Source organism: Diceros bicornis, chromosome 6 (genome assembly GCF_020826845.1).
Source record: "Diceros bicornis minor isolate mBicDic1 chromosome 6, mDicBic1.mat.cur, whole genome shotgun sequence".
Classification (NCBI taxonomy): Eukaryota; Metazoa; Chordata; class Mammalia; order Perissodactyla; family Rhinocerotidae; genus Diceros; species Diceros bicornis.
Window position 1 is genome coordinate 79,991,958 of NC_080745.1, and position 27,553 is coordinate 80,019,510.

At 42.5% G+C, this 27,553-nt stretch overlaps 2 protein-coding genes across 6 annotated transcripts in view; one reads left to right on the forward strand and one right to left on the reverse strand.

Annotated features, from left to right (window-relative positions):
• The window catches only part of HSPA12A (heat shock protein family A (Hsp70) member 12A), a 161,767-nt gene extending 160,336 nt beyond the window's left edge, over window positions 1–1,431 (reverse strand). For both annotated transcript variants that reach the window (XM_058544079.1, XM_058544080.1), the window contains exon 1: window positions 1,237–1,431. In XM_058544079.1, the coding sequence (XP_058400062.1) occupies window positions 1,237–1,239 (3 nt within the window). In that variant the 5' untranslated portion in view covers window positions 1,240–1,431. The remainder of the gene's footprint in view (window positions 1–1,236) is intronic.
• Window positions 1,173–27,511, forward strand: ENO4 (enolase 4). 4 transcript variants are annotated; one of them, XM_058544083.1, is made up of 14 exons: window positions 1,173–1,402; window positions 5,505–5,633; window positions 6,422–6,612; window positions 8,342–8,487; window positions 10,193–10,362; window positions 10,457–10,588; window positions 12,203–12,256; window positions 15,688–15,744; window positions 17,969–18,136; window positions 20,877–21,002; window positions 22,820–23,015; window positions 24,566–24,633; window positions 25,180–25,297; window positions 27,067–27,511. In XM_058544083.1, exons 1-14 carry the CDS (start codon window positions 1,238–1,240, stop codon window positions 27,213–27,215), a joined length of 1,869 nt encoding a protein of 622 aa, XP_058400066.1. In that variant the 5' UTR covers window positions 1,173–1,237; the 3' UTR covers window positions 27,216–27,511. The 4 variants fall into 4 exon arrangements, with proteins under 4 accessions (XP_058400066.1, XP_058400067.1, XP_058400068.1 ...); XM_058544084.1 differs by having other exon boundaries at window positions 10,235–10,362; XM_058544085.1 differs by lacking the exon at window positions 10,457–10,588 and having other exon boundaries at window positions 1,175–1,402; window positions 27,067–27,509.
• The last annotated feature ends 42 nt before the right edge of the window (window positions 27,512–27,553 follow it).

The window sequence follows — 27,553 nt, forward strand, 5'->3', positions numbered from 1 at the left end:
TTTCCATCTAGCAAGGAGGATCAGGCAGGCGCCTGATGATCTATCACACCCCAGAAAGTGAGACGTCCCATTAGAGATTGGGAGAAAACACTGAGGGAGGTCAGAAGGAGGTTTATGTCTGGATTCCTGTAACAGTTTTTACAGAATAACATATTTTTATACAACTACCTGCGTCTACTGAAAACAACTATCTTGTTCCCCAGTGTTTTCTCACTCACTCTCTCAATTTATCCTACGTGACTTGTGAAGCAGGCAGAGTAGGTAAGATTGTGTTTTCCAGATCAGCCAAGTGCAACATAGATGTTGTAAGCGATCTGCGTGGGTCAGGAACACACAGGCAAGGGAGGAACAAGAACACCCTATCCATCTCAGTCCGCTCCTGCCGCATAAGTATCGAGAGCAGAGGGCACACATGACGAAGTTCTATCATTGCATACGACATCCGGCAGGTGTAACGAAGCCGAGCAGTTTGTGTTTACAAGAGCAGGACGCGGGCAGCCGCTCAAGGTTCTGGAGAGGGAATATGGCCCAATGACAGTCTTCCATTCCCACTTCTCCTCAAGTCTCGCCTGTAACACCCTCCATCCCTAGGCCTGTCCAAACCATAACCAACCCTTAAGGCTCACCCCAAACGTTTTCGGCCCGCACCGGTTTTCGCCCCCATTCTCTCCCGGACAGCGCAGCCCGCCCAGCCAGCACGCTGCTGGGCTCGGGCCGGGAGTTAAATCCCGGCCGACGGCGCGCACTCCTGGGACCTGCACGGCTTGGTAAGGACACCCCGAGTTCTCACACCCCTCCCCAGGAGAGTGGGCCGGCACCGGCCGCCCGCCACCCAGCGGAGCTCACTGCCCGCGAGGAACGAGGGGGCGGGGGAAGGCCGAAGGGACCGAGTCCCAGGGCCACCTGAAGCCGGGGCTAGCGCTCCCACGACTCCGCGGAAAGCGTTTCGTGAGATCGTCAACTATTTCCCATCTGGAAAACCGTCCGGGGAAAGTGGTGAAAACGACGCCGGGAGAGCGGTAGTCTCGGGAGCCGAGGGGCCCAACCCCGGGACCCAATCCCTTGGAGAGAAGGAGGGATGACGGTGGAGGAGCCATTCGCGGCTCTGGCCGCGGGAAGAACCCGGGGCTGGAAGCCTCGCGAGATCTGGGGTCGGGATCTCGTTGAGTTGCCTAGCGACGGGAGGACGCTCGCGGGCCCCCAGGCTAACCCCCGCTGTAGCCTTAAATCTCCTACCATGGGGGAAGAAGGCGGCGGCCGCAGCTGTGGGACCACTAGGGAGCTGCAGAAGCTGAAGCAGCAGGCGTTGGAGTACTACCGGGAGAACGACGTTCCGCGCAGGCTGGAAGAGCTGCTCAACTCCACCTTCTACCTCCAGCCTGCCGACGTCTACGGGCACCTGGTAGGGACCTGGGACAAGCACCCTCTTGCCTCCAGCCCCTCTCCCCGCTCCCCGCGCTGCGGCAACGCTGTGCGCCTGCGCCGCAGAATCGCGCATGCGCGTAGCCGCCACGAGGTGGGTGGCAGTGGTCTTGCGGAGAGGTGACCCTGAAGGGAGGATGCAGAGCAGAAACCTGGGGCGAGGGAATCTCGAGAGAGAAGGTGGTGGGCAGGAAGCAGCTAGAGGAAAGTGGACTCTAAGCAGATTTGTAGCTGCGGCGACAGCTCGGAGTCTGGCAGGCTTCCTCCTACTTCTGGGTGGGCCTGCCCTGGCTGCCAGTTGCCTTTTTAAACACAGATCTTAATGCTGCGTAGCTCAGCTTACCAACCTTCAGCGGCCTCCTTTTGGCCGCGAGATAAACGCTTTAGCTTTGGCTGGGACTTGGCCTCAGCCTATCCTGGGGCCTTATACCCAGCTGGCCCCCATTGCTTCCAAGTTTCACTTGATTTCAAGCCTCTGCTCCTTGCCATGTGGACCCTTCTCTGCCTGGATGCCCGTCCCCACCTAACCAGCTCCTATCTAAACATCAAATTCAGATCCAAGTCTTGCCCACTTCGCCCTGGACTAATCGTCCTTCAGCGTTCCTGTAGCATTGACTGCGTGTATTGAAACCCTCCCTGGGTAGCCTGTGAGCTGCCATGGAGAGAGAGCAGCGGCCTTTTTATATCACCTTCCTAGGCCCTGTGCCCAGCGCGACATCTGGCACAAACATTAGTCTGAAGCAATGAGCAGTTGAAACGAAGGCGAGCGTTTTTCACTTCCAGATGCATAAGTGCTAACCAACACCTGCCTTCTGGAAGGCGGTGTGCTTGGGACTGGTAGGAATTTGCCCTGTGGTGGGGCCAAATGACAACGCCCAGCAGATTATGTAAATACTGTGAAGAGGCATGATGTGCTTACAGGGTTCAAAACCAACATTAAAGTGGGGGGGGGGCGGTACTGAGCTCCTGTGCTATGTGCTTTATATGTTATTTCACTTAATCCTTAGGACCACTGAGGTAAAAATTATGATTCCCATTTTACAAATAAACTGTGGCCCAGTGAATTTAAATTATTTTCCCAAGGGCCACAGTGAATGACAGTGATGAAACCAGCTCTGTACTTAGTAGAGTACATAGTACATGGTACGTAGTGGACACTCAAGAACTATTTATGGGACGAATGAGTGAATGCGACTGAATTCCATTCTCTTTCCACTATCTCTTGCTAGAGGAACTCTTGAAAGTTAACTAGTCTAACTGCCTCATTTTACAAAGACACCAAGCCATTGTCTCATAGCTACTTAGTATAAAAGCTAAGACTAGAAACTTGGAGTCTGGTCCCCAGTGTAATGCTCTTCCTAATCTGTTAGGCAACCAGGGCTTTGGTTTGTACAGCTCTCTGGAGCTTATACCTTGGCTAGGGACAAAAGCCACTGATACATAAAATAATTGGAGTAATAGATAAGGCGATGTGTGATTGTGGGCTAGACTGAGGGACAGATCACTGTATGCCTATTAAAGGAATTCAGGGATGGGGAAGATCCCTGTAGGCTGTAGCATCTGGGAAAGTTTGGGCTTGGACTTTGAAGGATATTCAGGAATTGAACGGGCAAAAAGGTCACCTCCTTTTCATTTTGTCACTGCCCAGTTTGGGCCATCCTTATTCTCACCTAGTTTCTCTCTCTGTTGAGTCCATCCCACATGGTGTTGCCAGAGCAATGTTCCTAATCTTAAATCTGACCATCATTCTCTCCTGTGGCTCCCCCTTGCATGCTGAGTAAGATCAGACACCTTCCCGGGTGTGATTCATAGTGCTCACCCCTACCTCTAGTAACAGGCTTATCTCCCACTTCCTCCCCCTCTCCCCCATGCAGGCCCACTTAACTATTTCCTAAAGCCTGAAGTTTCCCACTTCCCTCCCCTTTGCTTATCCTATTCCCTCTACCTGAATATCTGCCCTCAACTTCTCCCCCTGGTCTGCCTGTTGAAATACTACACATCCTCCAGTGTTTGGTCCAAATGCCATTTCTTCTATGTTTCTCAGACATATTAGAGGAATTCAGGGATGAGGAAGATCCCTATGGGCAACAGCAATACTATTTATTTCTTCATCATAAAACTTAATGATTGAAAGAGTCTAGGATTGGGAATCAGGCAGATCTGGGTTTCATTCTTAGCGCTGCCATTTAGTAGCTGTGATAGACTGTTACACTGATGGTCTCCAATGAACCACACCACCAGTGTGAACAGTCTTATGTAAGTCCCTCCCACATTGATTGAGAACTTGGCTGTATGACTTGCTTTGATCAAGAGCACCTTGGCAAGCATGATGCAAACAGGGGCTTGGTAATGCTGGCTTATTGAGGCTTGTACTCTTGGAACACTCCCTCTGGGAAACTAGTCATCATGCTGTGAGGAAGTCCAGTTACCCTGCTGGAGAGAGAGAGAGGTCCTGGCCAATGTGTGACCTCTAGGGCATCCTGTGAGAAAGACAGATGTGCAGCCAGCCCCTAGATGTTCCAATCCCAGGGATGTTCCATCCCAGCTGAGACACTGGACATAAGAGTGAAACCATCTTGGACACTCTGGACCCAGTCAAGCCTCCAGATGACTGCATCTGCATAGGAGACTACAGGCAAGACCAGCCAAAGAATTGGCTGGTTGAGCCCAGCCCAGATTGCAGAATCATGAGCAAATAAATGGCTTAAGCCACTAAGTTTTGGGGTGGTCTGTTACAAAGCAGTAGACAGTTAAAACACTGGCTATGTTATCTTGGACAATTTATTTCTCTGTAACTCAGTTTGCTCATCTGTGGAATGGAGATGATACCACTTACCTTACAGAGCTGTTTTGAGAATTTAATGACATAATGTAAACAAAGAGCCCAGGGATGTGTCTGACATGTATTAATTTATACAAGATTTAATTTATGGAATCCTAAATATGCCAGGCAGTGTGGTATGTGATACAGTGATAAAAAAGACATAGTCAGTCCTTCAAAGTACATATTAAGCACTTAAAAAATGTTAGTTCCCTTCCCCTTCTAACACAATATGTGACACATTGTAGATGCTTGTTGCTTGGTGAACTAAACTCACTGTAATACAGAAAGCATAAGCTAGATAATATGTTTCCTCTCCTGATTCTATCTAAATTCATTTAGGCACTTAACTTGGTAACATACAAACCATCATCCTTCAAATGCACGGATGGCTTGAAAATTGGTTTTTGCTTTAGTTCTCCTGGAGCACCACCTCTAAGCTAGCAGGTTGTTCATGGGTGTTAGATGATCTGTTATGTAGGTTGAAGTCACTGGATTTTGAACTGCAAGATCAGAGGCCTGGCCTGCTAAATGAAAATAAAGAGCCCAATACTACCTGGTGATGAAGAGGGTGGGGAGGATGTGCCTTCACTTTCCCTTCTTCTTTCTCTCCCAGCTCTTGCTCCTCTGCATAGAAACACCATCTTGAATCTTTAGTCAGGCTCCTTGAGTGGACTTTCTACCTTGGCTTCATTCTCTTTCTTCCACCTCTTTCTTGGGTCACTTCCTAATGGCTTCTGCTTTTCCACATCAATGAAACTGCTATTACTAAAGTTCCAACAGTCCTCTTTGAACACGTAGTTCTATGCATGAACTGATGGTAAGTGAAATACAGCCTCTGCATAAGTCTTCACCGTTAAAATATCAGATGCCTTGCTGGGAGCAATAAAAGTTGGCCCACTTAAGGCTTCTTAAGATTGAATGCATCACAATGTTGACTTCAGTACCTTGGACAGAAGGATAGCTTAGGGAATCGAGTATAACGCCTGCTAAAGAGTGACACAGGGCTTGATTAAGAAATATATGCGAGTTTCTTTGGCGAGTTCAAAAGATAACAAATTGCCCCACATACAGAGACTCAGCATCAGGCTATATCCAAATCTCAGTATGTGAGGGCAGGGCAGTTCCCTCAGAGCTGGTAGACTAATCCCGGCATGAGCATATTCAGGGAGAGGGTCAGTAGAAACTGAGTAAATGTGAATGAACTTTTAAAGATAAATTCAATGTGACATTGTAATTTTTGTTTTTTTGTGTGTTGAAGGCAAACTGCTTTTCTAAACTTGCAAAGCCTCCCACAATATGCAAAGTAGTGGGGAAAAACGTACTGGATGGACTGGGGCTTCTAACCCTACAGGTGGAAATATTCTGCACCATTCAAAATTTTCCCAAGGTAGGAGGCAGCTTAAATGGGTTCTTCACTATGTCCTGGCCCCACGGAATTTATTAGCATTTATTTTCTAAACTGTGGAAAATTAATGTTTTGAAATTCAGTGTTTGTAAAATACACACAAACACATACTATTTGTAGGCATTCATGTACATAAAGCATGAATCATACAATCAACCATGAAGGCTTTATTATGTTTAGGTGTAATATTGGTACAGACATGACATGCTAACCTAAAGATGATCCAAGATGGAGAAAGGAAATGGGGCAAAAATAGTTCTAAAACTCTGACATTGTTAATGTGATGAGGTCTATAAATCTACAGATAGGTTTATAGATTCATATGTTTATATATAGATTTACACAGATTTATAGATATATAGAATGATCTACATGAAGAAAAAAATTTATTTTTGTAATTTTAATAATTTTAATTGCTACATGTTTGTTGTTAGAAATAATTTTGCTACAGTCTCTGGGAGGAAAATAATTATAATTAAATCTGTTTGTATCCTTTTAGCTGTTTATTGGAGAGGTAGTGATAAAAATGAAGTTCAATGTGAGGTTTTTATAAGGGTATTTTAACAAGGTAATAATTTTAAATTCAGTTCCCATAAGTTGGTTTCCACAGTGTTTCAACAGCTATAAAAATATCTCAAAGAAAATTACATATTCTCATTTTCCCTGTGAAATTGGTGATGAAATATGATGCACATTAAAAGCTGGATCCATTCAATGTCCTATTTTCTGTGAGAGGTAGGGAATGTAGAACACATTTATATTGTCTTCAGAACATATGTTCTGTGGTGATCGCGACTCACTTCGAAGTCCACGAGAACGATTTACCCGAGCTGGTTGAAGCAGAGGGAGCGGAAAGGTTGGAAGCCGTCAGCACTGCTGTGCGGTGGGTCAACGAAACCATTACCAAGGAGCTTCGGGGCATGGCACCCTCCAACCAGGCTGAGGTGGATCAGGTGCTCAGGTAAATCTTCCACTTTGAAATGTAGGTGTCCAGTATAAATATATATCTCTTTTCTTTCCATTTCACCTGCCAATAAAATGGGTCTGCCATCTCTCTAGGGTACAGTCGGGAAGTCAATTAAGAAGCATATGCCAAAGCAGCAAAAATTAGCATAAAATATTGTTTTTCTTTGAAAAACTCTGTCCTTAAAATTTTACTGTAAGGCTATATAAGGCCTTTCAGTCTCTATCCATAGAACTTTCCCAGGAGTCAGTAAAAAGTTTCTCAGGGAAAGGATTAAGTTGAGAATCCCATGATGTCTTTTCCCTCTCCCTGCCTCCACATATGCCCACCTTGAGCATCTCATGTCCTTTATATAGTCACCATGGGTGATGCTTATATTCTGTCCTCCAGACACAACCAAGTCTTCCATGCCTTGTCCATAGATTGACCCTAAAATGTGAAAACCAAGGAAGAGTTTACTGGGGCTGTGTGAGAACTGTTCAATGCTCAACCAAGTATGGGTTAGCGTTACTTTTTCTTTTGTGTGGGTCCAATGCCACAACCCTCTTGGCCAGACGAAGGTCAACGGGACTGTCTTTCTCTAAGCTTCATCACTTCCTTAATTGTGCATAACATCACATTTTAGTTTGCTTCAGAGTTGGATCATAACCTTTGTAAAAAACTGTTTTGAATAGTTTTTGGTTTTCTTAGAGTTTCTGAATGCTATTCCACTTGTTCCTTTTTGTGTGTGTGTGTCTTATATGCTATTATCATATCCTTAGTTGTTTTCCCAAGCTCTCAGCCATACCTTCTATTCTATTGCATTCCTTTTTTCCTGGAGCTTCCCCACCTAGACCTCCCATCTGACTGGTTCCTCTCTAGGCCCTCTAGGATGTCATAAGACATCCCTTCATTGTTCTCCCTTTTCCTGGATCCCACATCTTCCTTTTTCTTGACTTGTTGTATTACATCCTTTAAAAGTAAGGATGAGAAGGGGTATGTGGGATGTAGAGTTTTTGAGTTCTTACAGGTGTGGAAATGTCCGCACTTTGCCCTCAGGGTTGACAGTTGCACTGAGTACAGAATTCTCATTTAAAATCAATTTCTTTCAGAACTTTAAAGGCATTGCCCCACCAGCATCTGGATGATTAATAAGTCTAATGCAAATATGATTCCCATGTATTTGTTTTTTGTTTGCTTATTTTTTGTCTATGGAAGCTTTTAGCCTCTTTTTATTCTGGGGACCTGAAATTTTATGTTGATGTACATAAGTGGGATTTCCCAAGTTTTTTTCTGACTATTTATTTTAAGCTCCCCCCAACAAAAAAAAAAAAAAAAAAAGAAAGAAAACCAAGTCCTGCACATAGTGCCATATGTTTCACTGTCTATTCTTGGCTCATTTTTCTTCTGATGGTCATTTATTCAAAAAGAAAATCCAATAGCCCTTAATCAAATTATAACTTCAAATTTTGCTTTAAAAATATGAACAGTGCTCAACTAATTTAAAAACTAAGCACCTGAAATCTGTATACATTTATTTCCAGGCCAAAAGTAATTTCAGTTCTTAAATACTGTTTTATAAGAGCATCACTTTTTGGCCTAGGAAATTGAAGCTGATTTGTTCTTAAGTAGCTAAAAAGCAGAGTTAATTACTGAAACAGATTGAGGTCAGCACTAAAACATGACCAAAATTACGAGTGATATTTCTAAATATCCCGTTGGAAAGCCATATTTTCTTGTCATTAAGGACATTCTTTGAAAATAAAGTACAAGAAGATAAGGAGAGAAAGGAATTGGAGAAGAGTCTGGGAGACTCAACAGTGCCTACACCTTCACCTCTGATATCACCACCACCTCCCCCACCTCCAGCTAAAAAAAACGGACAAAGGCAAGGTCAGTGGCTGATCGTCGTGCAGAACCATTGGTGACACGTGTGAGGAAGAAAGGCTGACTGCCCTTCCGAGTTCGAGTCTCTTGCTGCAGACCTAGGTTGGGCTCTCTCCAGGTACCATCCATCCTCCAGGCCACTTCCTGACTTGAAGCTACTGTGTTGGGCGGGCAGGGTTTTACACCATCCCACCCTCCATTTTTATTTGTAAGATAAAAATATTTCTTACCCAGAGGTGAGCGCTTATTAAACAAAAGTGCACTGAACAGTGGCAATGCCAGGGACGGGGAAGAGGAGGGTGGCGTGGGGGACCTTTAACTGCCCCTCACAATTTCTATTAGCTCGTCAAAAAGCCACTCCATATTTTAAAGATTAATGATATCCTTTCATACGGATAATAACATTTTCTCAGTCCTATGTAACATATTAATAAAAATTTTCTTTGAAAAACTTTGCTATTTTAAATCAAATAATCAAAGGTATCACGGCACTTTGCTCCAAGCCTTCCAACATATTGCTAACCTCAGCTCCTCCAGTACGTTAATTCCTGAGCTGCTGCTAGAATTGTAACAGTGGTTTGTATGTCTGTCCAATTAGAACATGCTCCTTGAGGGCATGAATCATGGCTCGTTAAATTTAGCACTGCCAGTGCCTAGCACAATGCCAGGCACAAACTACACACCCAATAAATGTGGGTTCCATTGAATAAGAAAGCACCAGAACTAGAAAGGGATCATAGAGACCACGGAGACAAGGTCTCTTATTTCCGATTCAGATGCTGAGGCCCAGAGAGGGGAGGAGAGTTGCCCAAGGCAAAAGAATCATGTTAGACTAATCTTCTCTTAGAAGGATGGAGATGGCCACTATTGAATTACAGGTAGAGACCACCAATGGATGTTCATTTGGCAGTTGCTTTTGACTGATAGAACTTGGCACTTAAGGGAAGAAGTAGGAGGGAACAGTTAATTTGCTAAACGTTTATTACGTGCTAGGTACTTACATATCTTATTCACTTATCCTACCTACCTGCCCCAGGTCAGCGGCTGTAGGGAGGGAGAGGACAGGAGGGACACTAGAGATTTAAGATGGACTCTGTGGTACCTGATCAGACTGGGAGGCTGAGAACCTATGAGAGTGAGAGATGAATAGGACTTTGGGTGGATGGTTGGATCTGAAAGGCATTTCTAATAGCAAAAGGCATCGATCTGGGGTTGGCAAGAAAGATAACTAGTTAGATATATGCATGAAGAGATGTGCAACAGAAAGTTGGGTATGGAGGAGCTATGGTGGAATATAGAAAAACAACGGATTTGGAATTCAAAAACTGTCCAAACCCTCTCTTATTCCCTTTCTGTTAGATATTGGGCAAGTCTTTTAACTACTCTCTCAGCCCTAGTTTACTTATATGTGAATGTGGGATAACAATATCTGCCCCATATGACTGTTGGAGGAGTTCATATTGAGTGTCCTAAAATTTCTTAAAGAGGCAAAATCCATGGCTAAGGATTATTTGAACATTAGAGAGTAGTAAGTGAAATCAAACAGAAACTTCTTGGGAATTGAGGTGGAGAATATGTTCTTCCTACCCTCAGTTTTCAACCTTTCCTTATGTTGGGCCTTCACATCTGTAAGTAAAGCATTAGAAAATATAATTTTATTATAAGTCAGACTTCCTAGAAAGGAATCTTTTGTCAATATTTTTCCCTCCAGGGAAGAAGGATACTCTTACAGAGAAACCTATTGTACCTCCAGATCCTGTGGAACCCGTACTCTGTGGCAGCATGGCCATAGGGGCTGTGTCACTAGCTGTTGCCAAAACCAGTGCCATTCTGGGCAATAATCCTCTCTACTTAAATATTTCATTACTGAAGCACCATCAGGTTAGTGTCCACCATATTCCATACAAGGACCCATTAGTATCTCAATATGAATGAACCCTGTTTCTCGTTTCCCCTTGTTTTTCCCCTATTTCAGGAACAGCCAACAAAGCTAACGATACCTTTGCTGATGGTCTCTCTGGTCAGCTGTGGGAAGTCATCACCTGGGAAGCTGAATTTAATGAAAGAAGTGATTTGTATACCCCATCCTGAATTAACAGCTAAACAAGTACCTGAAATTATCTCAAACTGCTTTTTCTAAAAAAATACTCCATCATCAATAAGTTTTGAGTGTAGGTCCCCTAAGGCTTATGACACCAAGGGAGAGGGAATTAAAAATAAAATGAGAAGGGGCCAGCCTGGTGGTATAGTGGTTAAGTTCACACACTCTGCTTCGGCAGCCCGGGGTTCTCAGGTTTGGATCTTGGGTACAGACCTACACACCACTCATCAAGCCATGCTGTGGCGGTGTCCCACATACGAAATAGAGGAAGGTTGGCACAGATGTTAGCTCAGTGACAGTCTTCCTCAAGCAAAAACAGGAGGATTGACAACGGATGTTAGCTTAGGGCCAATCTTCCTCACGCACACAAATATATATATATAAAATGAGAAAAACATTTTAGGAAATCATGAAAGTGGGGAGAAAGCAAGACCTCAAACAAAAGGGAACACATTTAGATCCCCTCAGATCTCTGGTTCATCTCAGCACTAACTCACACTAGTGACTCACAGAGAAGCCATGGGCGAGTAACTCTGCAGGCCTTGACTGTGCTGGAAGGTTGTTGTCTGAGGGAGCTGAGAGATCATTATTTACTGGTCTATGCACTATGGCAGCAACAAGAGGAAGCTGGCACTTTCCTGGCAGCTCGTACTGTTAAGTAAGAACTCCAGGGCCTAGCAGATTGCCTGGCACTTAAGAGAGGTTTAGTGCATGTTTATGGAATATGGAATGAAGGAATCCTAAGTCACATCCTTACTACTCAGAGGAGTGCTAGTGTCTATATTGTTCTTCAGTGGCCTGGATGAGTCAATACACCTCTTTCAAACTTCATGAAATATTCTACCAGTTAGGCGTTAGGGAGAACTCAATGTTCATGTTCTATAGTGGATGTTTTCAGAAAAGTACAGGAAGCTCCATGCCCTCTGGGATATCATTGAGTTATATTTGATCTAAGCTAGTGGAAATCATTATTTTTTTTTAAATCTCAAGATGATTTCTATACAATAAAGAATTCTTTTTTAAAGAGAATAATCATCTCACAATTTATCAATTATGGAAGAGTAGGATTTAGATCTGGCTCACCATCTGTCAGATCATGTTCAGATCCTGGTGCCAGGATCTTTCCTGTAGTTAATATCTGTTGTGCTATTTGGGTACCACAGCATTTGGCATGCCATTCTTTGTCTTCGTATGCAGATCCCACCATCATCGGAGTATACTTTTCTACTTTTTAAGTGACAATGGATTTATACTAATTCAAACACTATCCTGCAGAATCCCTTGGTGACCTGTGATATGTACTGCAAGAAGGTTGGTCAAGAGACCATGAAAGAGAATGAAAGTAACTTGATGCAACCAACTGAACCAGTCAGTTCTGAACAATGAAGAGAGGATACTGAGGAAGAAGAGCCTCTCATTCATATTCAACCAAATAAAAATTTAGGGCTGAAGATTAACATTTAATCTTCTGATTTTGCAGACCATATCATCCATTAACCAGGATGCTTTATCTGGGACCCTACAAATATTCTGAGCTAGAAATAGCCATTTGTGGTGTAAGTTTTATATTTAAAATTTCTAGACTGCGGTTGTGGAAGATCATGGTTATTCTACTTACAGGGTGTGGAGATGCTTCTGGAAATACAGAAACATATTAACAAAACAATCGAAATGGTATGTAAAGAGGATCTATGGTATCTAATTATGCTTATACTCCTTCTAATATCCAAATTATAGTCCATAATGGAATTAAATCAACATTGTTGTTATTGGTATGGAAAAATGTATTAATTCACTTTGGGTTTCCCATATGAGCTGAGCTTATGCATTCCCTCATTGGCTATGGATCCAGTTTCTAATGTTACTTAACAATCTCTTGTTGATTTCTAAGGCAGCTGGCTCTATGCTAAGATCATCCCTTAGGATTTGCAAAGAAAGAAAAGACTTGGCCCCTAGGATCGGAGAGGCAGTTTGCTGGAATGGTTAAGGCACAGATTCTTGTGCTTGCTTAGAATCCTGGTGTTGGGCCAACAAGCGCCCTTGGCCGAGCAGCCCTCGAGGGGGATGTCACAGAGGCAGCTGCATGAGTCACCGGTTGTTCCATGGTATTCTAACTGGGGCACTGCACAGTGAGATGGTAGGGCTGAGGCCAGGAGAGGGACCCAATCCTTTTCTCTGGGCTTTAAAAATATATATATATATACTTTCATCTTGGAATAATATTGCATTACAGAAGAGTTGCAGAGATAGTACAGAGGGGTATCTCAAATACCCCTCACCCAGTTCCCTCAGTGTTAACATGATACATTACCATGGTACATTTGTCAAAACTAAGAAACCAAAATGGTACATTACTAACAGCTAAACTCCAGATTTTATTCACATTTCACTGGTTTTTACACTAATGTCCTTTTTTCTGTTCCAGAATCCAATCCAGGATCCCACATTCATTTAGCTTGAGGCTTTTAAGCTACATGATTCGGAAGCACTAGTCCTTTCCCCAGTAGGATGGGGGCTGAGACACAGTAGCAGTGTGACATGGAGGAACCTTGGCTCCATTGCTATCTTGCTAGCACAGTCTGTGACTGCAGGCAGGAAGTACCAGCCCCTCCCTGTTGTGTTGTGGGGGACGGCTGGGTCCCAAGCCCTACAGTTGATCAGAATTGCTCTAAGCACCAGCCTGGAGCCAGTTTCTTTGGTGCTTTTCAGGAGGCCAGTTTCTTTTGGGTGACCAGCCTGCTGAGACTCAGACTGGGACAAGTTAACCCTGACCTTGCACTCTGCTTTGCCCCTTACCAGCTGTGCAACCTTGGGCCAAGTACCTAAGCGGAGAGCTTCAGATCTCTCATTTATAAAATGGGTACGATAAACACCCATCGTGGGGAGATTGTGAGGAGTAAACGAGTTGAATATATGCAACATGCTCAGAGCAGGAGCTGGCACAGCAGTGAGCAATACATAGTGGTGGTGATTGTCAGAACAGGTGGAGGAAATCCAGCTTAGAATATTAGGAAATTCAGGATATTTGAGCTTTCAAATGTTTTATTGATTTTTTGATTATACAAGTAGCTCATGAATGTTCTTGTGAAAATTCAAATACTAGTAGAGCTAATCACCCACCCCCACGAATGCCCTACCCCTCACTGACTCTCCCCCCCAGTCCCAGTCACTTCTCTAGAGGTAACCACCATTAAAAATGTAGCATGTGGCCTTCCAGCCTTTCTTTTGTATTTATACACATAGACAGACAGACAGACACGCACACACACACACACACACAAATATGTAGCATGTTTTATGTTTAAAATAATATAAAAATTCTGCACAACTCCTTCCACAAACTGCTTTATTTCTTTGCCCTTTTTATTGAAGTGTTTATCTTTTACTGACATCTAGGAATTCTTTATAGAATAAAGGCTTCAATCCTTTCTATATGTTATACATATTTTCCTCTATCGTGTTGCCTACCTTTTAACTGTATTTTATGGAGTCACAGGGATTGTTTTCTTCTTAAATTTTGACTTAGTAAAATATATCAATCTGTTCTTTTAAGGCAGTGGTTCTTAACAAGGAGTTATTTTGCCCAGGCAACATCTGACAATGCCTGGAGACATTCTGGGTTGTCCCAGCTTGGAGGAACGGGCTCTACTGGTATCGAGTAAGCAGAGATCAGGGATGCTGCTAAACATCCCACAATGTACAAGGCAGCCCTCCACAGCAAAGGATTATGCAGCCCAAAGTAGCAACAGTGCCAGGGCTGGAAACCCTGCTTGAACACTTGTGCCTTTTGCTCTCAGCCTTCTTCAGGAAGGCTGTGCTCCCTTGGCACTGGGCCACGCATGCACTTCTCTTTTTGACACTCCCATGTACCTCCAAGTATCAGCCTCTTCCGAGTCCCCTTCCCTGACTCTTTTTTTTTTTTGGTGAGGAATATCGGCCCTGAGCTAACATCCGCCAATCCTCCTTTTTTTTTTCTTTTTGCTGAGGAAGACTGGCCCTGGGCTAACATCCATGCCCATCTTCCACTACTTTATATGGGACGCCGCCACAGCATGGCTTGACAAGCAGTGTGTCGGTGCGTGCCCGGGATCCCAACCGGCGAACCCCGGGCCGCTGCAGCGGAGCGCGCGCACTTAACCGCTTGTGCCACGCGGCCGGCCCTTCCCTGACTCTTATACAAGAAGTCCCCTTGCTCTGCTCCCCCATCACACCCATCTCTCCTGGTTGTAACCCGCACCACTGCTTCACTGGACCGCAGCTCCCTGACGCACTGCCATGTTTGTCTCCTTCACCACCGTCTCTCTCCTGCCTGGCCTATCGAGTTGCTTCCTGAGTATGTTGTTTTTGCCAGGGGATAGAAAGTTCAGCTGACTCCATAGTGCAGAGAAGCAGGACGGCTGTATTTGCATATACTTGAGTGCGAGCCACGCTGATACTTGACCAACACGCCCCAGCTTACAGCACCAGTAAACGCTGGGCATTCAAGTGCAGCTTTAAAAGGCTAAATCCTTGCCACAGTGTGATATCAATACCCCCAAATCGTGGGTCCTGGAAATTACCAATACTCTTTGAAAATTATCTTTGCTTTTAATGTCAAGTGACATTATACATACCAGATTCATCAGTTAAATCTGACCTTCGGCTGTTTCCAAGTCAGATCTACCCTGCAGGAGAAAGTGTTTGTGCCTTGAGAATATTCAAAACAATACGTTGAGCCTATAAAAGCAGATCCCACAATGCTGTTATTTCTTAACAGCAAGGAGGGACTTTGTATGAGTGAATAAGACTTTATGTAGATGAGTAGAAATGTATGAATATGTATATCCATACCTCATATATAGGATTGGAGACAAAATGTAAGGATGATCTAAAGGGAACATGTGCCTGAATTTGAGAAATAGTTTGGGGTTTATAAAAGTAGGGAGTGGCTGGCATGGTTCCTGTGTGTGTGTGTGTGTGTGTGCATGCACATGTGTGTGCGTGTGATTCACAGTGTGACTGGCGAGGCCCCAGAGCAATGGACAGGCCAGAGGACTTGAAGCTCTGTTTGCTGCCAGACATGTCCAAAAATCCCAAGTGACGTGTGTTTATCTTCTGTCCCACAGCCCCCTCCTCTAAAAGCAGAGACGAAAAAAGGGCTTAATGGAGGCAAAAGAGGTCAAGTAAGTATATTTATTTGTTTACCACATTTCTTGTGACATAATTCACTTATATATTCCCTGCGCTTTTTCCCCTCCCATAGTCATTTTGCTCCAGGACCAGGGCTAATGCAAATGGAAATTAGACTGCGCTTCAAGAGCACTAAACCAGGCAACCCCCGGAGCTGGAATGTCCTTCTGCCCATGCCTCTCTGGCAACAGGCTGCTTGGCCATCACGGCCAGCAGTTGTCTGGCCAGCTGAAATCTCAGAGGGCTTGGAGAAGCATTTATGGGTAATCGGATTCCATTGGAAACCCTATAGGTGAAGTGTTGGGGAAGGTGGATCTCTCTAATAACTAGCTGAAAGGCACAGAGGAGGTTTTAGATTTTAATTTTACTACTGCCAAAGAGAGAAAGAAAAGGCACAGAAAGAGAGCCATTCCTTTCATCTGGTCCCCGAAAGGGAGTGCAGCACCATTTCAGACCAACCATGCCAGAGCTCAGATTTTGCTGGGAGAGTCAGGCAAACAGTTCTTGTGAAAACTGGCCACACTGGCTGTGAGAACCTCAGGAGACCAGCGGAAGAAACTTGATCAATCACTTTGGTGATTGTTGGTGCTCTGACAGATACACCTAATGTATGCCTGAACTTTCAACAATATAGTGAGAACAACCAATAAGAGCCGTGGAGATAATGCGAATGGGTGTGGGTTGCTCACATGTGCAGTATTTGCTCAGTAAGCCTGCAATCACTAGCCCCACCCTGATGCCAGGGACTCGAGTCTGCTGAAGTCATCAGCAAGAGGGGCCAGTAAAGGAAGGAGAGGACTTGCTAAGGATAAAAAAAGTTAAGTTCCTCCTCAACATTGGGAACAAGAAAAAAAATGTGTGAATAAAAACAGTAAGTAAAATACTTGACAGTTGTACATGTTGGAATGAGCACGACACTCCAACGTCAGAACTTGTAAGAGAAGCAGGGTATGGTGAACAAAGAAGTAAATCTCAGTGCTGTTCCCTTCATTCCAGCAGGTGGTCGCATGTGTACTGAGAAACTTAGGCCAGGACCAGCCCTTCCTGAGATTAGCTATACTACTCCTTTTTTTTCTTTCCCTGTCAGAAACAGGTTAGATAATAGATTCTAGAGAGGCAGCCACATCAGAGTGAGAGGCATGGACTCTGGAGCTAAACTGCGTGGATTAAAATCTGTTCCAAGTTCCTTAACTTCTTCTAAAAAGGGGATAATAATAGTACCTGCTTCATGGCATTGATGTAAGGAATAAATTGATTTACTTTACATGAAGTGCTTCAAACAGTCCCTGGCATTTAGTAAGTACCAAATAAGTGATGCTTTTATGATGTAGAAGACTCTGTAACAAAACTCCTCAAGTGATACACAAAAATTTCCCCAGCTATTCCTTTGCCAAATAAAAGGTTCCTCTCATTGACATTAATAATGTTGGATGTTCTTACTCACTAGTGCTATCATTGGGAAAAACAGGATATTTATACCTAGGTTCATGTTAGCTCTTGAGTCTGATACACACACACACACCCAGACACACACACCCCTTATGCTCTCAGAATTACTGATATTGCTTCAACTATGTTATAATCACAAAGTGGCAATTTATGACAAGGGCACATCAAGGCTGACCTTGTAATAGAGGCATATGGCTGCCTTTCCCTGGGATCGTTTGGGTCCCCAAATCCTCTTCCACTGAAATCCATCCTCAGTGCAGCATCCTTTTAGCTGAAGTCTTCAATCTTTTTTAAAATAAAACCTTTTCTGAAGGAGAGTTACATTTTTACTTTTAACAGTTATATTTGTCTAAAGGACAATGGAACATAGGAAAGAGCAGGTTTGGAGGATGAGGGCAGAGTCAGGGACAGGCAGGACAGACGTTTACAGAGACAGCCTGGAGATTCACCAACCTGGTGGCTGTGTCTCATGTTAGCCCACGTACAATAGCAGAGCCGATAGAGAACGTAGGGACACTAAAGAGAGAAAAGTGTGTTCCCAGGTCAAACTTGAAAACCTTGGGAGTAAGACAATTACTCCCAGATACTGCAGGGCAGTCATATGCCCAAAGGTCATGCAGAGATGAGTCCTAGAAGTAGGATTAATGGAGAATCAGAGGACCAAATCTTCGGAGAGCTGTGTCTTTTTATAAACTGTGCCTACTACAGGAAGCTTCAAGAACCTGAATGTGCTATATTTACATGCATCATTTTCTTTTGATCTTGCAGCAGCAGATCACTGGCAAGATGTCGCATCTTGGCTGTTTAACCATTAATTATGACACCATAGAGCAGCCACTGCTCCTAATACAAGGAATCTGTGCGAACCTGGGGCTAGAAATGGGAACAGATCTGCATCTAGCCATCAACTGTGCTGCACATGAGTTGATGGACTATGTAAGTTTCCACTCCAGAACATTTACTTTTTGTTGAGGTCTCATTATTTTTAAATTAGAACTCAAAAGAAGAGCTTATCTGTATATTTTCCAAACAGATCCTTTTTTTTTAAATTAATTTTGTGTGAGGGGTCCAAATATAAATGGAGTTGAGAGAGTCGTTAGCTAATGATCAGAGAACAACATAACCATATAATTTTAAAAATTAACAAAAACATCCTAATTATATATAGAAATTCAGTAATAAAAATGACTAAAATGAGGGGCCGGCCCGGTGGCGCAAGCGGTTAAGTGCGCGCGCTCCGCTGCGGCGGCCCGGGGTTCGCTGGTTCGGATCCCGGGCGCGCACCGACGCACTGCTTGGTAAGCCATGCTGTGGCGGCGTCCCATATAAAGTGGAGGAAGATAGGCTCAGATGTTAGCCCAGGGCCGTCTTCCTCAGCAAAAAAAGAGGAGAATTGGCGGATGTTAGCTCAGGGCTGATCTCCTCACAAAAAAAAAAAAAAAAAATGACTAAAATGAGTTGCTTACATTGCAATCATGACAGCTACTGAAACATAATTTAACGACTGGTATGTTCTGCCAAGTACAATCATCTGGTTGGTAAATGCTGAATTTGTCAAGCTTGCAAAGTGGATTAGTTTTAACTATGACTTGATAAGCCCTCCTAGATACCTGGTTCTCAGAGTTTCTACTGTGACTCACTTTTTAAATATAAAAATATTTCTAGGTTATTGAAGTTTATGGAGAATATGTTTTTATCCAATTAAGCCCATCACAGTGTTACCCACAGCCTGGGTTAGGAGGACAGAGCTTCAGGGATGAAACTTCACCTGGGGACCACACCACCTGGAGAGAGTTATTTAAAAGAGAATGCAAAACAGGTTCATTACAAAATGTTGCAGTCCTCACTTCCTTGGGATAATGCATCAGCAATTAATCCTTAAACTTGGGGAATTGGTATGTTAGGAAAGCTATTAGAAGTTGTCTGTCCTATACACATACTTCCCATTTTCAAATACACAGATGCTGAGTTTAAGTTTTACAAAATGCCCAGCATATTGACATGCAGTTATGGTGACTTGGTAATTAATGTCAAATTAGGGGACATGACCAGATAAGATTCCGCTTCCATTTGCAATTCTAACTTTTAACTTCAAAGGAAGTTTTGAACAGTCTATAAGAACCCTAAGTTTCAGTTGATTTCTAAAACTTCTTTTACTTTTCTAAAAACTAAGTGCATAAAGAAATGTTTAATTTAATTGCCTATTCTTTACATAATGATTGGTTCCTAGGCATACCATTAAGAAAAATAATTGCATGTTTTCATCAGCAACATATACCAAGAACTATGAATATCATGACTGCTAGTGCTAACTAGAATGGGTATTTATTGCTTATATTCAGTAAAAGGTATTAGCTTGATAGCAGAAAATTATTACAATAATTTCAGTTCAAAGTCATTAGCATTTCCTTACTGACAAGATAGGATTTTTAAAGCTGTGCACTATAGAAACTAAAAGTTCTTGCTGCCTTTTTTTTTTTTTTTTGTGAGAAAGGTCAGCCCTGAGCTGACATCCATGCTAATCCTCCTCTTTTTGCTGAGGAAGACCGGCTCTGAACTAACATCTATTGCCAATCCTCCTTTTTTTTTCCCCCAAAGCCCCAGTAGATAGTTGTATGTCATAGTTGCACATCCTTCTAGTTGCTGTATGTGGGATGCAGCCTTAGCATGGCCGGAGAAGCGGTGCGTCGGTGTGCGCCCCGGATCCAAACCCGGCCGCCAGCAGCGGAGCACGCGCACTTAACCGCTAAGCCACGGGCCACGGGGCCGGCCCCCTTGCTGCTTTTTAATGTGAAAAAAGTATAAAATCTTTTCAATTATGGACTTCTTAGGAATCTGCTTAATTCCAATGGAATGCATTCTATTAGTAGCAGCAGCAGCAGGAACATATTAGCAAACCAACCACTGTTCCATTCACCTCTCCCCTAGTACCTAAATATCCCAGGTGCCATCCTGGAACACAGACGTGGAAGTACGAGGGCTGTGTTGTGCAGAGAGACCACACTAATCCTTTGTCCCTGATTACTTCTATATTTAATGACTTAAGGGCTTTCCAGACTTCAAATGAATGGCATTGCACTAGAATTCTACTTTCAAGACAACATTGTTACTATTAGAACTTGCGTGCTACCTGAGAAAGAAATGCCTTCACATAGTCACTTTACATTTAATATTGGTTGTTAGTATCTCAAAAGCCTAGCCCTGATTTCAAATTTTAAAATATCCACAGTAGAGGAAATAAGCTGTTTGTTCACTGTGAGTTGAAAGATAGGTGGTTCTAGTGAATGGGCAGGTGGCGTTGCTATTCTGTTTTTTTTATGAGTTTATGTTATTGCCCATCTACCCAAGCAGCCAGGTATCTGGCACCACATCATAAACTTAAGAAGTTATTCCCCTCCTACTCTGTACTCATTTTTTGTGTGGAGAAGGCTTCATCTGAAGTCAGTGGGAAGAGCTCTATGGGGCATCCAGAGGAATGGTGACTTGATTGCCCCAGGTTAATATTTAACAGATATTTAAAGTAGAATGCACAGATTTCTCATGTGAATGTGGCCTGAAAAAAATCTGTTTACAATATTTTATATGAAATGAATGAAAATGAATTTGAATCACATCTTTAACATTCGAGGAATTCATCATTTATCCTTTATTTTAATATCTTCCTTACACTTATCAGAGTAGGGGAAAGTATGAAGTGATGATGGGAACACACAAAAATGCAGCGGAGATGGTTGACCTGTATGTGGATCTGATCAACAAGTTCCCTTCAATTATTGCCTTAATTGATCCTTTCAGGAAAGAGGTAAGAGGATTCACCTTGAATTTTATAATAAAACACAGAATAAAATCTCATTCTTTTGGATCTGTCATTTGAAATGTGTTGTAATTTGGTCTGGGGCTGAGTTGCTTTATTTCGGCATTTATGAGAAAGGGCACTTACTAAGCAAATGAATAGCAGAAACACAATTGCATAGGAGTGTGCCTGTCTACAGAATGAAACGAGCTATTCCCAAGCACTTCAGGAGTACCTGTGTATTTACAAGCAACCTAACTGATGGAAGGCGAGCCTGCTGTGCTGGCTGGTGCTTCAATAGGTTAATCACATATCATTTTCAAGTGCTCATGGAAACAGGACTTCAACTAGGCCAAATGTTTCTTAACCTAAATCCAGTGACTACACATGCATAAAAGTAACAAAGCCATATTTTTAAAAGGTTTGAGATATTAAGGTTTTTTGATCTATTCAAACTAACACATCTGACAAGGGTTGTTTGTGTGTCACACAAGACCATCTCTCTTCTAATCCACTTGAACTCCAAAACATAAATTCTTGATATTTATGAATTTGAGAACCATCAGATACACTGAACAGATATCCTCTTTGAGATAACTCTGGAATTTTGGGGACAAGAAGAGTGCTGGATCTCATTTGGAGGCCCAGGGTCTCGCAGTCCCATCTTTCCTTTCACAGCCTGTGCTACATACATCCCAGCACTCGCGGAAGACCCCGACTGAGCTGTACTTCAGTCTTGCCAGATCCGTCTTCTGGTGCTTGGCCTGAGGCTCTGACCACAGCTGTTTCTAACGTGATAAGATTCACCTGTGTATATATACCACATCTTCTTTATCCATTCGTCCCTTGATGGGCACTTAGGTTGCTTCCAAGTCTTGGTATTTATACACAATGGAATACTGCTCAGCCATAAGAAACGATGCAATCCAGCCATTTGTGACAACATGGATGGACATTCTGGGTATAATGCAAAGTGAAATAAGTCAGAGGGAGAAGGTCAAATACCGTATGATTTCCTTCATTAAGTAGTAGATAATAACAACAATAATCAAACACACAGAGACAGAGATTGGATTGGTGGTTACCAGAGGGGAAGGGGGGAGGGAGAAGGGTGAAAGGGATAATTCAGTACATGTGTGTGGTGATGGATTGTAATTAATATTTTGGTGGTGAACACGATGTAATCTATGCAGAAATAGAAGTATAATGATGTACACCTGAAATTTACAATGTTATAAACCAGTGTTACTGCAATAAACAAAAAAAAAAAAAAAAAGATTCACCTGTATGGTGTTCTAATGGAATAGGTTGAAATCAGGTACAATGGCTGGGAAGACTTCGATTATTATTATTTAAGTAATAAGCATTTCATTTCATATGGTGGTCTCAACAATAAAAAATAAGGATGTTGAGAATGAGGGCCTAGAGCCTTTGCAGGCTCATTTCTTTCGGTTGTCTTTTTACCAGCAATAACAGTAAAATCTTTTAACCAGCTAGTCTTTAGCAGCATTATGGATAAGACAGCAGGTGGGAATGGCCTGGGTTTGAAGGACTTCAGAATCAATGTGGAGACTAGCATTTAATGTGTATTAACATTTTATTCATTAGATCTTTAAGCTCAAAGTTAATCACTTTAAGTTTCCGTTCCATGAAGCTTGTTAATTTGTGTGGCTGCGGTACAGGCATCATTCAGCCACGGATGCAAAAGAAAACTGTTTTGTGTATCTCAGAAAAGGGTGTAACTTTGATTAAGTGCTATATGATTCCTGCTGTTTTGTGATTATGTTCAATACATTATAATGATCAATTCTTAAATATTTACCCAGGACTCTGAACAGTGGGACAGCATCTATAACGCTCTTGGTTCCAAGTGTTACATAATTGCAGGGACTGCATCCAAAAGCATTTCTAAACTTCTAGAGGATGGAAACATCAGCAACCCCAAATCCAGTGGGCTGATCATAAAACATACAAATCAAACTACGATGTCTGACTTGGTGGAAATAACCAATCTTACTGACAGTGAGTAAAAGTATAGATCTGAAAGACTTGTAATGAACTTAACTTGGTTATACAAGAAGCAAAAAATATGCGGTATATCAGTTAATAAACAGCATGGAATAAATCTTGGAAGAAAAAAATTCCAATGATCCATGAGAGATTTGGTGCTGAAAAATGAAATGCACCTTACTGATTCACTTCACAGTGTTCCAACCACAGCCCCAGTCCAGGTCATCCCCTTTAGTGAGGGCTACCAAAGGTGTGGCCAAGGCCACTGCCTTATCAGCTTCACATGACACTACAGTGATCTCACTTGCCCACACTGGCTTTTTGTTACTTCCTCAAAAGTTTCAAACTCTTTACCACCTTGTGGCATTTGAACTTGCTGTTCCTTCAGCCTAGAATGCTTTGCCCTGTACTGTTTACTTGGCTAAATACTCCTGATCCTTCAGGTCTTCTTGCCTTAAATGAAGCCTCTTCAGATATATATGCCTTCCCTGACTTCCCCCACCCCTGACTGGTTGCTTTGGACCCTCCTCATAGCATATTTTCTCATACCTGTATTTTCTCTTTGTAGTCGTACTGGCCACAATTACTTGTTGACTAGCCTGTGAACACCCATGAGTTCATGGGAGTCTCGTTCACTTATGCACAGTGCCTGAAACATGAATATCATGAGTAGGTCTCAGGAACTAGGCAGAAGGCTAGTCACAGACCTGGAGCAGGACTCAGAGCCAGACTGGCAGCCAGGGGCCTGGGCTGGTGCCAGAGGATGGAAGGAAATGCCTTAGTCCCTTGGCTGCAGACTGCCCCAGTCTAGGGCCCAGGCAGGGCTGACCTGTAGGGAGCAGATGGGAGGCCCCACCCCAGCCTTTCCTCCTGGGCCTACCCCTCAGCAGTCTGTCATTCACTTCAGATTGCTGCTGTAGCTCCTGCCCCTAAAACACAAACACTGTCACTATAGGAAGAACTTCGGCTTGCACTTTGCAGACTTTGGCAAATTTCAAGGGGTTTTGAGATCCTCCAGTCATTTATTAAATACTATCAACACTGCTCTTCTCATAAGTAAACATTCAGAATGACAGATTCCTTTGAATAAAATTCTACACGATGAATTGTGAAATCCATTATTTAGGCATATAAACTCCCATATGATGTTCTTGCACTTACCGTGTATTTTGACTCAAAGACGCACATTTTTCTACATTGAACATGGAGAAATTGCATCATGTCTTACAGCTGTGGTCTTAGAAATATGTCAATCTAATTTAAGCATTTTCCCTCTATAGTGGTAAAAGTGGTGCATCTTACAATTTATGGTATCCTAAATGTGATGAAACAAGCCATCCATTTAGTATTTAGCATCCAAGTGACTGGAAAGGGGTAAAGAGATAAAACCAGGGTAATAAAAAGGCAAATGTTTAGGTTAGAATTCTTAGATGGTCAAACAATTGACTCTTCATAGGAAAGTTTTAAATCTCTAGGAAATTTTAAATTTTGATCCCCGAGGCTCATATATAGCTGATTGTTTCTGTACCATCTAAAACTGAAAAGAATTCCTCTGCTCATAGGTAAGAAGCACATCGCCATCTTTGGAAGTACAGAAGGAGAGTCGTGTGATGACAGCCTTGTCGATCTGGTAAGTGCTGCAAGCTGGTCAACCGCGAACTGCCAAAACATTGCTTTTATCAAGAATTGGTATTTCAGAGAAATGCAGTCTTCAGCGGAGAAAGTCATGTAACCTTTTATGAAATAGACTTGCTTCCTCCCAGACGGTTACCTTTTGCAAAGAGCTAATCTTTGAACTTTTATGAAGAAGAAAAATGAAGTCCTAGAAAAATGATGAGCACACTGAAATGACTGGGGTGTGCACCTGCAATCTTACCTTCTAAAATGAAGTGAGCAAGGCGAGAATGTTCTTAGATAAAATCAGCATAAAATCGTTCTTAGATAAAATCACTAGTTTACGTGACTAGTAAAGCGTCGAATGTATAGTCACACTCTCCCTCTTCCTTTTGACACTCTCAGCTTGTAAACAGCCTCTTTGGTAAAGATAAAATACTAAGTTATATGAGAAAAACGAAAACAGCAAAGGGTCACAGTGTCCTGACTCCCTCAAGAATTGTTTTTAGTTTAGCAAATATGGCTTCCTTATTTAAAACACATTGTTTTTCTTCCCCTTAAGGCTGTTGGACTTGGTGTCCGGTTTATCAAGTTGGGAGGTCTCTCTCGCGGCGAACGGGTGACTAAGTACAACCGCCTTTTCACTATAGAGGAAGAACTTGTCCAGAATGGAACACTGGGTATGCGCTGCTTTCTTGCTTTGTTTTCACTTCGCCATGAATAAGAGAACAAAGATTGAAGAGGGGGAATAGAAGTCCCCTGGCAGGAGGGCGGGGGAATCCAAAGACCATAGATAAGTGCTGACAAAACTAGGATGGCATTTGCCACAATGCATATTGTTGTCTTAATGGATTATCTATTTACCTGAATGTTTACAGCTCTCGCCCTTCTTGATGAATAGGCTGCGTGATGCTTTTCAATAGATTTAATTCATTGGAATCTCCAAGCCTACCTTTTGTTATGGTCCAAATTATACTTAAGGTTTCTCTGCACAGCCCATGAAAGTTAAAAGGCAGATGTTTTCCTGAGGTTCTTGGAAACAACTCGCTTAACTTGACAAGTAGGCAGCATGTTAATTTTAATGTTGTACCTTGGAAAGGCTATGGTCTCAAGAGATATGAACCAATCATTTATGAAATCAAACCTTTGTAAATTTGCATGGGTAGAAGCACCTTCTGTACTGGCTAACTGGAGAGAAACACCCCAAATATGCATTTTTACTCTTTATATTACTGACTGTGATGGCCGAAAGTAGGTACATAGCACGAGGAGACATTTAGAGACCACTAGTTCCTGTCTTTGAATTCTAGAACTATTTTGTATTCTAGAAGAAATGAATTGATACACTGAAAAAAAAAGTGTTAAGTAGTGCTGACAATTAAAGTATGAAATTTTCTTGGATGCTATAATGAAGTCTATTACTGAGACATGTATTCCAGACTGTATGGCGGAGCATACCATTCATTGAATAGGAAAGCAAGGAAGCAGTCCTCCTTTGTGACTCAATATATGCAGTAAAAAAGTGACAAATGGAAATTGTGATTATAAATGTCATGTTTAACATATGTAATGATCTTGAAACACAATCTAAGATTCATAGAAGAAAGATATAATTGGGAGACTATTCCTAAGGCACGTAAGAGGCAGTCAAAAGTTCATGTTGTTTAGTGTGTAACACAAGGGCTTGTTTTTTCAAATAGGTAAAATTATACTGTTCCTACATATCGCCTGATTATTTTTTTATGTCATCCTAACTTGTGGAAGCCTTCGGTTCCTTAAATGACCTATCACATTTCCAGCCAGACTTCATCACAAGGGAAACAGCTGCTTCAAGGCATCAAAAAGGACTCTAGTGACCGGAGGCCCAGCCCCTTCCTGGTGACAGTGCCAGCCTCTGAGCATTCCGGAATGGATTAACAGATTAATGAGAATTTCTCTGATATTGGCAGTGCTCAATAAATGTTAAGGGGACCAAAGATTGGAAAAACAATCTCTCCACTCAGAGACTGAGTAGGAAATCTTGGAAAAATCTCAGCCATTAAAACACTGTCACTGCCTCCATGGACCTAACTGGAATGGTCAAAGTCTGCAGTCCTTTTCCTTGGAAGAGTAGAGGCAGTGGTTTGCGTTCAGGGAGAGTATTGGCCTTTCCTCTAGTTCATCTTCTTTCTCTTATCCTTTTCTGCCAAGCCTCTGCCCAAAGTCCACTGCATATCAAATGTTCCAGAATGTTGTATAAGGTACAATGCAAACTGAACAAACAACTGTATTCACAGTTAATGTATAACCAAAGTCAGGCCCAGTTTAAAATGGTTCTAGAATCCTTTCTAATGGTGACGTGACACCCCTGGACAGTTCTGAAGATGATTTCCTTTAAATTGTGTAACAAATAACGTCAAAATTGGCACCATTGGATTAGACAGTAAGCTTTATTGTTGTTTTTTAATAGGTTTCAAGGAAGAACACATTTTTTCCTTGAACGAGGAAGCTGAAAAGGCCACTGAGGCACTTGAGGCTGTGGCCACCACGGCTGGTGAGCTGCCTGAGCCCCCAGAGCCCATCTTCCCCACAGAAGTAGAAGAACCAGCCAAAACATGAGCATCTTCTGGATCAGGCTGTCCACACCCAGTTTATAGCCACATCATTAGTATTATTAGACTGCTAGATCTGAAATATGTCTTCATACTGGTTTTGCTCTAAAACTTCACTGTCTTTTTATTAATTTCACTGTTTAGTAAAATACTTATAGTAATTTTGCCTGAAATTATTCCTGTGAACTTTGTCTTATAGCCATCACATTTCCAGGGGATTTTGTTTGCTTCCCATCCATTTTCTAGGGTCATGACCTAATAAAAGAGTCCAATACTTTTGTTGCCAACTCCACACTCAGTTCAAACACCTCATACTTTACAAATGAGAACATCTCTGAAAACAAA

What these genes read in the sequence shown, in the direction of transcription:
- ENO4 (XM_058544083.1), top strand. Translation starts at nt 1,238, where the DNA reads ATGGGGGAAGAAGGCGGCGGCCGCAGCTGTGGGACCACTAGGGAGCTG. An exon ending in CATTACTGAAGCACCATCAG is followed by an intron (nt 10,363 to 10,456) that starts GTTAGTGTCCAC and finishes CCCCTATTTCAG; the next exon opens with GAACAGCCAACAAAGCTAAC. An exon ending in TTGATCCTTTCAGGAAAGAG is followed by an intron (nt 21,003 to 22,819) that starts GTAAGAGGATTC and finishes ATATTTACCCAG; the next exon opens with GACTCTGAACAGTGGGACAG.